Source organism: Hemicordylus capensis, chromosome 10 (assembly GCF_027244095.1).
Source record: "Hemicordylus capensis ecotype Gifberg chromosome 10, rHemCap1.1.pri, whole genome shotgun sequence".
Classification (NCBI taxonomy): Eukaryota; Metazoa; Chordata; class Lepidosauria; order Squamata; family Cordylidae; genus Hemicordylus; species Hemicordylus capensis.
Window position 1 is genome coordinate 10,428,296 of NC_069666.1, and position 12,235 is coordinate 10,440,530.

A 12,235-nucleotide genomic window follows, 5' to 3' on the forward strand; every position below is an offset into this window, starting at 1 on the left:
GTTCAGACAAACCAACCAACTTCAAACCTTGGGCTCAGATCATGACTTGTCTGCCAGAAATAAACCAGTTTCTTGACTGGTGTGAGTTTGGGCATACAAACGGACCACAGTTAGATGAAATAAATCAGGGTTCCACGTGATGTCTGAACTCTGTCCCTCAAACAATAAGTCCTCAAGATTCCTGTACAACTCTCTCTCTCTCTCTCTCTCTCTCTCTCTCTCTTCTGCAGAAGGACTGGGCCAGTAGTGCATTGCTCAGAACGTTTATTGTTCTGTACTAATGCTCCTTTTGATTGCCTCCAGAAAATCTTATAAGATCTGGACACCCAACATAGATACAGGGAAATAAGTTCACATAAGCATCCTCAGGTATTACCTGCAATTTAACCTCACTCTTTCCCTCATGCTGATTTAGGGCTTGATGCCCAAGCCTTTGCAGAGAACAGGGCTGCACAATTTTAACCCTCCAGCTGTTGCTAAACTACAACTCCATCCAAATAAGTCCTTTATTATGGACTGTGCCCAGCGACAAACAGAAATATACAATAACCCACCAGCAGTGAACAACAGACTAAATAATAAAGCCCAATTATCAAGGAATCTTATAGATCTTAAGAACTTAAGGTGTGGTGAATCTATTAGAGTGTGTGTGCGCTCACATTTGCATGTGCGAGTAAGCAACCAAAATTCCATGGTTCACATCCAGACTATTTATTTGTTTGTTTGTTTGCTCCATTTTTATACGCCCTTCCAGAAAGGCTCAAGCTCAGGGCCATACCCATTTGAAATTAATAGGACAAGTTATTCATAAGTAATTTGATCCACTAATTTCAAGAGGGACTACTAAGGAATAACTTAATCTGGATGTAAGTCAATGAATGTCAATGCTCCCATGTTTAAAAAGCAGTTCACCAAGGACTGGTGGGGCAGAGGCAGCTATCAGAGAAAATAAGTTTTAGATGTGCGAAAGTTGAACCAATTCCACAATCCTTTGGATCGTGGCCTGTGTTTTTCTTTAACCCCTGCTAACTTGGCAAAGAGGCACCTTTTAACATAGTGATTCTCTTTATTTAGCAGGGGGAGAGTAACTGGCCCTATCCACCCCCAGCACAGTACCTCCAGTGACTGTAGCTGGTGTCTATCTTATGTTTCTTTTAGATTGTGAGCCCTTTGGGGACAGGGATCCATCGTATTTATTTATTAGTTCTCTGTGTAAACCGCCCAGAGGCATTTTTGGAAGGGTGGTATAGAAATTGAATTAATAGTAATAGTAATACATTTAATTTACTGATTATTTGTCATGGGGTTTGGGGGGGGAAATCTCAAAAATAAATAGTTTCTTTAAAAAAAAATACCTCCAACACAAGCAGCCGAGCAAGGGGTGAAACCAATGTATTCCCAGTCATAGACGACATCAGAATCTTCGGTGTGAGACATTTCCAGGATGGATGGGACAGGGTCCCCATCACAAGACTCCAGGTAGCAACTACGCTCAGTGGGTGGTTTGGATTCTTCGCACTCTTCGTCTGGCAACTCCACCTCAGTCTGAGTAAATGCGAGATAAATACGGCACTTCACATCACGCACCTGAACACCGCGACCACAAGAGGCACTGCAAGGGGACCAGGGCTCAGGTATAAACCTGCAATTAAACCACAGCACAAGAATCTTGACACCATCTCTGAACTATAAACGTTCTCCTTGATTTAGCCAAATCTGCAACCCCCCAAAACCTTCCCTGTTTCCCTCTGCCTGTGCAAGTGGGAAACTGTAGCATCTGCCAAGCAGAAACATGTGGCCCAGGTATCATCGGCAGTGGTACATGGATGCTCAACGCACACCAGGTGGTTCACATGACTGTTAAAATCAGGGTAAAGCAAAGTATGCCATCGAGTCAGTCTCGACTCCTGGCAACCACAGGGCCCTGTGGTTGTCTTTGGTAGAATACAGGAGGGGTTGACCATTGCCTCCTCCCACACAATTTGAGATGATGCCTTTCAGCATCCCTCCTGTATCGCTGCTGCCCGATATCGGTGTTTCCCATAGTCTTGGAAACATACCAGCGGGGATTCAACCCAGCAACCTCTGGATTGCTAGGCAGGTCATTTCCCTGCTGTGCCATTAGGACACGAATTATCCAGATTTGCATGACCATAAAAACTCACACATTTCCCTCCAGCCCTGGTTGCTCCTGGCAGAGCCAACCCAGTTTTAACCAAGGGTGGAGGAGAGACTGCGAAGAGCTCTCCTTCCTTGATCTTTTATTGTGAGAACCCTTGTGCATGTCCTACCCAGCCACCAGCAACCCCACACAGGAACCATAGACAGCTGTGCACAGAACAGCTGCCGTCAACGGACATGCTAGCCTCCAAACCACACTCTATGATCCTGGGGCGGGAACAGCTTTGGCAGGGCTGTGTCCATCTCCTGTTCCTTCATGGCCAATGGGAGGGCTGCTGCTGCTGTCATGAAGCATTTCCAACCTGCTGGCAGCACAAAGCATGCTGGGAAGGCATATGCGCCCTTGGAGGACTTTCCATGAAGGAGCAGGATTTGCAGCTGGTGATCTCAGCAACAAAACCAGTGGCAACATTGACTGTCTGTTTCTATGGTTTGCCAACGGAGGTGCCGCTTGTCTGTGGCTCCCAGGGTAGGAGCTTGCCTACCCTCCAACCCATACCCAAGCAGTTGTGTGAACAAACCTACTGACTGGTAAACAGGAAAAGTATCTTCGAAAACAGTTGCATGTAATGCCACCAAAGGCAAGTGGTTTTCAGCAGTGCCGGACCTCAAGACTGGCCCCAAGATTGCTTCCAGAAAATGCAAAAGCTTCAACTTCAGAATGAATGCCCAGGTTTGGTACTCATGGACTGGTATAAAATGCAATGACGAATCCCAACAGGAGCTTGCACAGCTGCTACTGAGAGAGACTCCTGCCTGTAGCCTTGGAGGAGCCGCTGCCAGTCTGGGTAGACAATACTGAGCTTGATGGATCAGTGGTCTGACTCGTATGCAGCTTCCTCTGTTCCTAATGGAATGGTCAGCACCTCCGTGTTTCTTCCATCGCCAAGGAGCTCTGACAATATTTTGATATTTCAAAAGAGGTGTTATCTCAGGTTAAACTCAATGAACCCATCCAAAAATATATTAGTGCAACCTGTTATCTCATGATGGCTGGGAAGACATCCAAGACACGCAGATAATTCGGGTTTAGAAAGACGGGGAAGTGATTTACAAGAGGACCCCATTGATCATTCCTTTCAGTAGCACTTGCAACTGGACCCTGGGAGGGGACGGAAGTCTCATGGCAAGACGTTTGGTGGGTTTCACTTATCAGCACAGGGGAACAAATGGCTTTATGCAGTAGATAAGTGAGTGCACCATACAAGGCTGGCATCAGGGGCTTAGCTATAATTGAACGGGGGGCGGGAGGCCCTGGGCCCATTAGGGAGGCGGCCCTATTGGCTTGGAAGCAGCCCTCTCTTCACTCCCACCTCCGACTCAGTGGCAAGCTGCTGGCTCTTGAGGGAAGTGTGGGGAGCATGGGATATTATTTGCCTGGGAGAAAGGGAATGCCAAGAATCTTTTGTATTTCATCATGTCCATATCGTTCTTTTGCAGCAAAGAGGAGGGATGGGGACAGAAAGGAGGAGGCAGGGAGTCCGGGGGGGGCGGGGGCACCTTCTCATTTTGGCCCAGGGTTCCCTTCAGGGTTGCTGTGCCCCTGGCCAGCTTCCAGAGAGTCGGCATCTTGATCAACCGGCAAGCCAGAGGCAGTGCTTTAGCAAAACAGGAAGCTGCCTTATACCAAGTTAAACCATAGGTCCATCGAGCTCAGTACAGTCTACACAGACTGGCAGCAGCTTCTCCAAGGTTACAGGCAGGGGTCTCTCCCAGCCCTATCTGGAGATGCTGCCAGGGAGGGGACTTGGAACCTTCTGCATGCAGATGCTTCTTCCAGAAGAGCCCCATCCCCTAAAGGGAATAGTTTGCAGTGTTCACGTGTAGTCTCCCATTCAGATGTAAACCAAAGCAGGCCCTGCTTAGCAAAGGGGACAATTTATGCTTACTACCACAAGAGCTCAATGTTAGCAAGTGTAAACTGATGCATATTGGGGCAACAAAAAACAACAACGCCACTTCACATATATGCTGATGGGATATGAGCTGTCAGTGACTGACCAGGAGAGCGATTTTGGGGGTTAATGTGGGCAGCTCATTGAAAGTGTTGACATCATGTGTGGCAGCTGTGAAAATGGAATCATTAGGAAGGGGACTGGAAATAAAACTGCTAATATCATAATGCCCTTATACAAAACTATGGTGTGGCCACATTTGGAGTACTGCATACAGTTCTGGTCAGCATGCCTCAGAAAGGACGTTATAGAACTGGAGAAGGTGCAGAAGAGGGCAACCAAGATGATCAGGGGCCAAGAGCGCCTTCCCTACGAGGCAAGGCCACAACACCTGGGGCTTTTTAGTTTTGGAAAAAAGATGACTAGGGGAGACATGATAGAGGTCCATAAAATTATGCATGGTGTGGAGAGAGTGGAAAGAGAGACATTTTTCTCCCTCTTGCATAAACTACAACGGGGGTCATCCGTTGATACTGATTGGCAGGAAACATAGGACAGACAAAAAGGAAGTACTTTTTCACACAACACATAATTAACCTATGGAATTCTCTGCCTCAAGATGTGGTGACAGCCACTAGCCTGAATGGCTTTAAGAAGGGCTTAGATGAATTCATGGATGACAAGTCCATCTGTGGCTACTAGTCTGGGGGCTATGGGCCACCTCCAGCCAGAGGCAAGATGCCTCTGAATAGTGGTTGCAGGGGAACAAGAGCAGGAGAGAGGACATGCCCTCAGCTTTTGCCTGTGGGCTTCCCGGAGGCATCTGGTGGGTGACTGTGTGAAATGGGTGCTGGACTAGGTGGGCCTTGGGCCTGATCCAGCAGGGCTGTTCTTATGTAAGGCCAGCTCTCCTCCCATTCCATGAGGCAAGGTGAGACAGTTGCCTCAGGCTGCAGATTACTGGGGCACCAGCAGGGCGGCAAGACACGCCCCCCACACACACACTGCTGCCATTGGAGCAGCTCTTTGGGACTGATCTGACCTCTTGCAAGAGGAGAAAAGAGGCAGTGGCTGGCCACATTCCCTCCTCCCCCCATGCACGTTCAATGTGTGCAAGGGTCTGTTTTGAAAGGGGGCTGGCCCCCACCAAATTCATGAGGCAAGGCAGCATTTGGTGCCTCACCTCTGGTGCCACAATATCTTGGGCACTTTGTCCACACCAAGTCCAGGGTATGGGCAAAATCCAGGTGGCTGGAAATCAGACGGCACCTTCCAGTTGAAAGCCAGTGGCGTCCAGGTGGTGGCTGTTATCTCTGATGCTCCTGTCCTGAGAAAGGAGCAAGAACTGGCTCTCCAGCTTGGGCAGGTACATCCTTCCCAAATTAACAGCCATTCTCCTAGGGCAGTGGTTCCTAACCAGAGTTCCTCCAGATGTTACTGAACTACAACTCCCAGCATCCCCAGCTATAACTTATTGTGTCTGGAGATGCTGGAAGTTGTAGTTCAGCAACATCTGGAGGAACCCAGGTTGGAAACCACTGACCTAGGGGCTGCATAACTGTGTTTTCCTCTATGCAAAGCGAGAGTGACAGGATATCAGTCTACCTGGGCTGACACAGGGGATGTAAACTCAGAGGTAGAGCATCTGCTTTGCATGCAGAAGGGCACCAGTTCACTCCCTGCCAGCAACTCCAGGTAGGGCTAGGAAAGCATCCTGCCTGAAACCTGAAACCTTATAAAGCACCCAGATCTCCTGCACTCCCCCATTTTTTGGCCACATGATTGTTCCTCTGTGCCACTGAACAGAGTCAGCCTTCTGTCTGACTGATTTCTGTCAGCCCACCCCAAGGTCCTGGCCAAGAATGCTGTACCTAAGGAAAGTCCCAAGGAATTATGGGAACAGGCATCCATTTTAGATGTGGGATCTCTTGGGGCAGGGATGGAGGTAGCACTAAGGGAGGAGAAAGGAGGGAAATGGACATGATAAGGAGAGTTTCTAAACCGTTGCTTATTCTAAACCAAGAATAATATTCTCTTGGCTTGTTGTCATTAAGCAGGATACCGCAGTGCCTTAACCAGTCCAAATATTTGACGAAGCTTGAAAAAAAATATTTTGTTAAATGTGTTGACAGCAGTACCCCAGCAGTTTGGTATTCACTCCGTATACAGGCTGGCTGAATGCACAAAGTGGATCCAAAAATAATGTATGATGAATTCTTTTGAAGCTTTGCATTTCTGTTTGGGAATCTGAACCACAGAACAAATCCATTTACAAAGAAAAGTCAGAGAATTCTAAGCATTTTTTTTTCTTTGACTTATAGCAGGCTTAGACTGTAATTGAGATTTTCCTGTTTCATATTAGTGTCTGGGGTGTGTGTGTGTGTGTGAAGTTAAACATGGAATACAGAATCTAGGGTAAACCAAATCATGCAGTTCTGCAGCTCACAGAATGCAGAATTTGCCTTCAAACTGGTAACCTCGGCAGCTTATCTGAACCTCAGTTATGACTAAATGCAGCCAAGCAGCATGGGATTTTGGCAGTTTAAAAAAAAAGTGTGAGCTAACACAAAAAGTGACACAAATTTCAGATAATTGGGAGATCTGGATAGCAGAAGATCTGCTACAGCTGAAAGACAGCATAGACTAGAGCAGAGATTTCCAGCCTTGGGTCCTGAGACATTGTTGGACTACAATTCCCATCATCCCCAGCCACAATGGCCAGTAGCCTTTTATGTAGTAATGGGCATAGACATAGGCTACAAAAATAAATTGACTGACTGACTGGTAACCTTGTGGGATTGTTTGACTGAGCCAGTTCAAATGCCACTCAAATGCACACATAAACAGACCAGAAAGATGACCCAAATCAATTCAAGATCAGCTTGGTTTTCTATTTTTATTTCAGGCTGGGTGAGATGTCACATGGAACCTCAGTTAGAGCCAGGCTCCACACAACATTCTTAAGCCTTGGAAGTATGCACTCTCCCCTTCCAACCCATGCGAGGATCTACTTCCTATCTCAGTAATAATAAACCAAGATCGGTGGGTTCTGAAGACATGTCCGATCTCAGCTTGCTCTAACCTTTCTTCAAATAAGCTGAGATCTGTAACTCATTTCAAACCTTGATAGGAAGCAGATGATAGTTGAGCGAGTGGAGTGCTCAGGGATGTTATCCTGAGAATCCAGACATCCAGTAAGCATCACTCAAACAACCAAGTTTTCCACTAGTTTACAACACCTTCATTTTATTTCCAAGGTTTGCAAAAACTAACTCTTGGAGGTTAGTGCTTCCTGGGGGTTGCAGTTCAGAGAGCAAAGTCCAAGAGATTAATTCTTGAGGGGTATGAATTTTGGAAAGATTATTGTTAGGCGAAAAGACTGTTGGCTTTGCAAACTACGAAACTGTTCAGAGAGAGCATCCATCCCGCACTCCTCATCGGGAAGTCAGGAAACTAAGCCAAGAACAAAGGGCGGAGCTGCTAACTCTTGATTGGCTGAGTGAGAGAGAGGGGGAGCCTCCTGCTTCTGGATAATCCAATCACATATGGACTAAAAGCTCTAGACAACTACATGGGCTTGTGTCTAGACCAAAAAGCAATACTACATGGCTACTAAAGGGCTAATATATCCTCTAGTCTGCATGCCTTCCAAAACGCTGCACGGAGCTTGGCTTTAACCAAGGTTCCGCGTGATGTCTAAACTAGCCTGAAATAAAAAGACAGCCATGTTGAAGTTGACTTTGGTCATCTGTGTGTGATGCATCTATGGTGCCGGATCCCTCTAAATATCAGTCGCAGGGGAGCAACGGCAGGAGAGGGGGCATGCCTCCATCTCCTGGTTGTGTGTCACTGTGGGAAACAGGGTGCTGAGCGAGATAGGCCTTGGGCCTGAACCAGCAAGGGGTGTGTGTGTGTGTGTGTGTGTGTGTGTGTAGTGGCATCTGAAGAAGCCCAATGAAACAATTCTACAAGGTGACCAGCTTCTAAATTTGGCCTCTTTCCCCCAGTTATTATTAAGCAAAAAGAAAGAGGGGGGGGGCAGCAGAAATCTCTATTCCTTTAAGCTTATTAAAAGAAAAAGGATGTGGAATCTTTTTTTGGACAGCTTAATGAAAATCCCCCTGTAAATAAAGAAGACTCTAGGGAGCAACATTTACAATAATGATGGGTATCAACTATCATCACATTCCACCAGTAAAAACCAGAAAGGTCAAACCTACATTTTTCTTGGCTTAGCTTCGCAAACAGTCTCTCTCTCTCTCCTTTTTTTTTTAAATTTTAAAGACCTATTTTCCTTTTTAGAAATTCTTTTAAAAGCTTCCGAACACCCGGTATGTAAATGCAGGTCCCCCACTCACGGCTGACCACAGGGGCAGAAGTATTTAATCTTCAGCATGTTGTCTTGGCACTTCTTTATTTGTGGCTTTTTGAAACACGGCTGAGTTTATATTTCACTTATTCGTTATGGACTAAAACTAAAGCTGAAGGCCCAAAGGGCCACTGTAATAAAACGGGAATGGCCTGGGAGCTGAGCTTTTCATGTTGTGGTTTTACTTAACATATATATCCTTTTGTCATTTTTAAAATGGCTGCAAATCATCAGGGGAAATGGCAAAACCCAGACTTAAACCAGAAGTGGGTTTACAAGCGAACTTTGAGCCGCATGGAAATTGCAAAAAGCAAAGACAAATATGTTCTAAAACAGGAGGGTATTTAGCATGACGGCTCCTTCTCTATGGGAAGCACAGACACGGTGCTAATGTTATTCTTGAGATGTGATGTCCTGACTCCCGAAAGCTTTTTCCATCCAATGAAGACAGCTTCCCAGGAGCAGCAGCACAGGAACATAGGAAGCTGCCTTCTACTGAGTCCGACCATCGGTCCATCTAGCTCAGTCCTGTCTACACTGACTGGCAGCAGCTCTTCAGGGTTTCAGGTGGGTCCCTCTCAGTCCTACCTGGAGATGCTTCCAGGGATTGAACCTGGGAACTTCTGCATGCAAAGGAGGTACTCTATAGCTGAGCTGTGGATGCCCTTGAAAAACCTATGAAGCGCCCTCCTGCTGAGTCAAAGCATTGGTCCAGCTAGTGTCAGTACTGTCTGCACAGACTGGCAGGGGTCTTTCCCAGACCTACACAGAGATGCCAGGGCCTGGACTTGGAACTTTCTGCATGCAAAGCAGAAGCTCTACCATGGCACTCCGGCCCCACCCCCAACTAAACATAGGACCACTAACTGGTCAGAAATTAGGGATCATACCTGATAAATAAGAAAACTGTTAATATTACTTCCATAACATTCACTCCTATGGCTTGATTCACTGCTATGGCAGCATTCACTGCTGTAGGAATGTAGGAAGCTGCCATATACCAAGTCAGATACTGATGCTGCCATATACCGAGTCAGACCATTGGTCCATCTTGCTCAGTATTGTCTACACTGACGAGCAACGGCTTCTCCAAGGTTGCAGCCATGACTTTCCCCAGCCCTACCAAGAGATAGGAACATAGGAAGCTGCCATATACTGAGTCAGACCTTTGGTCCATCTTGCTCAGTATTGTCTTCACAGACTGGCATAAGCTTGTCCAAGGTTGCAGGCCTTGGAGAATCTCTCTCTCAGCCCTATCTTGGAGATGCTGCCAGGGAGGGAACTTGGAACCTCAGATGCTCTTCCCAGAGCAGCTCCATCTGCTAAACATCTTACAGTGCTCACACATTTAGTCTCCCATTCATATGCAACCAGGTTGGACCCTGCTTAGCAAAAGGACAAGTCATGCTTGCTACCACAAGACCAGCTCTCTTCCCTCAAACCTAGGGATGAATTCCTACTCAGCAGCTTTATGCTGGTCTGCTTTTCAACAGCAGTTAGTGGGAAAATATGCCCGATCAACAACACCTGCTTGGAGAGCAGGGTCAGGCTTGAACCAGACACTGATCTCCACCTGTTTACACACGTGTCAAGATCAACTGGACAATGGAAGACAAGAAAAGATACATCAAGCCATATCCTACATTTCTTGGTTACGGTATTCTAAACGTGTAAAAAACAATACAGACCTCATATTCCTGGCAGTTACACTTTTTTATTTTTAGTGGAGGGTGGGAATGATGCATGTTATACGAGCCATGTGTTGGCATCTCATATGGGCAGCTTTCCAAGGGTAACGGAATCCCAAGAGTAACGGAATCAGGCATGTTACCACTTTTACAATGACTGTAGCCACAAGCAAATTTTCAAGTCAGAAGTGATGTCCAAAAATTCTGCTTCCATTACCAACATATTTTGAACGTTTCAGATAGATTCTGTAATATTTAAGAGTTTTGCGAAAATATGGCCATATAGCAGATGTTCTCGCCAGTGAGTGTACAATAATATCAACTTGAAAATTTGCTTATAGTTACAGTCATTGAAAAAGTGGTAACGTGCCTGATTCTGTTACCTTTGGAGTTGCCGTCTAGTCATTGATGCATTACACAAAAGCCCCAGTGTGTTCACAGAACTTCTCCGGCCTGCAGCCTGTGTATTTCAGCAGGGAGGGCCAGCTCTATCTGTGCAAGGAGATGCCTGACAGCTGGGAGACCCAAAGCCAGAAACCCCAGAACCAGATATCCTGGAACTGGCACTCATAGAGCCTGAGCCCACTAAAGAACCAGCCTCTTCTATGCCAAGAACCCAATAGTTTCTTCCCGCCCTAAACCTGTACACCAGTGACAGCAACAGGCCAAGAGGGACTAGATGGGACAGAGGAGTGCTAGATTCTGGCTAGAGGGCTGCCTCTTTAAATTTATCTGCTGTCCAGGCATTGAGGCAGAGCCTGGGAGGGGCAAGCCAAGCCTGCAGGTATTTAAAACCTCATTCCTTCATCAGAGCAAGCTGCTCATTGGGAACTCTCCAGGGTGCTGAAACCTCAACTGCCTTGCCTCACAGGTTCTTAAGTGTGGGACAGGACATGCCCCCTTGTATTCCAGAGAAAGGAGGCCGTTTGCACAACACCGAGACCTCAGAACTGTAGTAATTAAGGCTTTGACCTGATTCACATGTAACAGCAGCCCTCATGCAAGCACATCAGGAGTACATGGACCAGAAGCGATATTTCTGTGGGAACCAAACACCACAGCTTCTATGCACCTCAAGTCAGCAAAATGGGACTCATCATGAGTTTGAAAAGGGCCCATCTGGCAGAGCTAAGCTTCATCCAACCATGTTCTATGTAGAAGTAATTCTATGGGTGGCTTCACACTTAACTCAGAACCTGAGGTTCACACGAACTCCCATCTCCCACCCCTGTGCAAGTGCATACTTCCTTTTTAGGTTAGGAAATGCCAGTGTACTGTAGTGGTTAGAGTGTTGGACTAGGACTGGGGAGACCTGAGTTCAAATCCCCATTCAGCCGTGAAACTCACTGGGTGACTCTGGGCCAGTCACTCCTCTCTCAGCCTAACCTACCTCACAGGGTTGTTGTGAGGATAAAAATAATCATGTACACCACTCTGGGCTCCTCAGAGGAAGCGCGGAACATAATGTAATGAATAAATATGCCAAGATCAGTCCTGACATTTGAACCCACCAATGTTGGCATATTGCTCCAAGAAACCCGAGATCTGAAACTCACTTGAATGAGTTTCAGATCTCGGGTTCCCTGAAGCAATGTGCCAAGATTGGTAGGTTCGTACGTCTGATCAATCTCAGTATATCCTTACCTACAAAGGAAGTAGATATTTGCGTGGGGGTGGGAGGGGGGAAGCGCATGCTCTCAGGACCAAGGAAGGCTGCACAAACATTGAATTTTGAGTTAAGTGTGAACTGACCCTATGGATACACACTGCATCAGGAACACAAACTTAATTGCAGGAAGCTAATCCAAGGGGAGCAGAAATTAGTCACAAAGAGCACAACCACACCTCCATTCTAGCACCCCTGTCGAAAAGACGTTCGGGCTAGACATTGTTCCTAAACCCTTTACACCATTCTAAGGAAATTGTTCCCAATTCACCAAGGGAAAATGGAGAGAGAGAATCCCAGTCTTGGGATTCCCATAGGTTAGCAGACATAAGACACAAGGGCAGTCCACACGCCCATAATTAGGGTACGAGAAGCCTGCCCTCTTCCTTCGGGAGCTGTGCATATGGCTCCTGTTTGCCGATCATCTGTCCGTTAA

At 46.6% G+C, this 12,235-nt stretch overlaps 1 protein-coding gene across 4 annotated transcripts in view; it reads right to left on the reverse strand.

The window, feature by feature from the left end:
- ADAMTSL3 (ADAMTS like 3) overlaps positions 1-12,235 on the reverse strand; it is a 229,846-nt gene that overhangs the window by 43,853 nt on the left and 173,758 nt on the right. For all 4 annotated transcript variants that reach the window (XR_008311388.1, XM_053271888.1, XM_053271889.1 and 1 more), the window contains one exon: positions 1,356-1,642. Coding sequence is in view for 3 of the 4 variants with exons in the window: in XM_053271888.1 (XP_053127863.1) it covers positions 1,356-1,642 (287 nt within the window). In the remaining variant the exon portion in view is untranslated. The remainder of the gene's footprint in view (positions 1-1,355; positions 1,643-12,235) is intronic.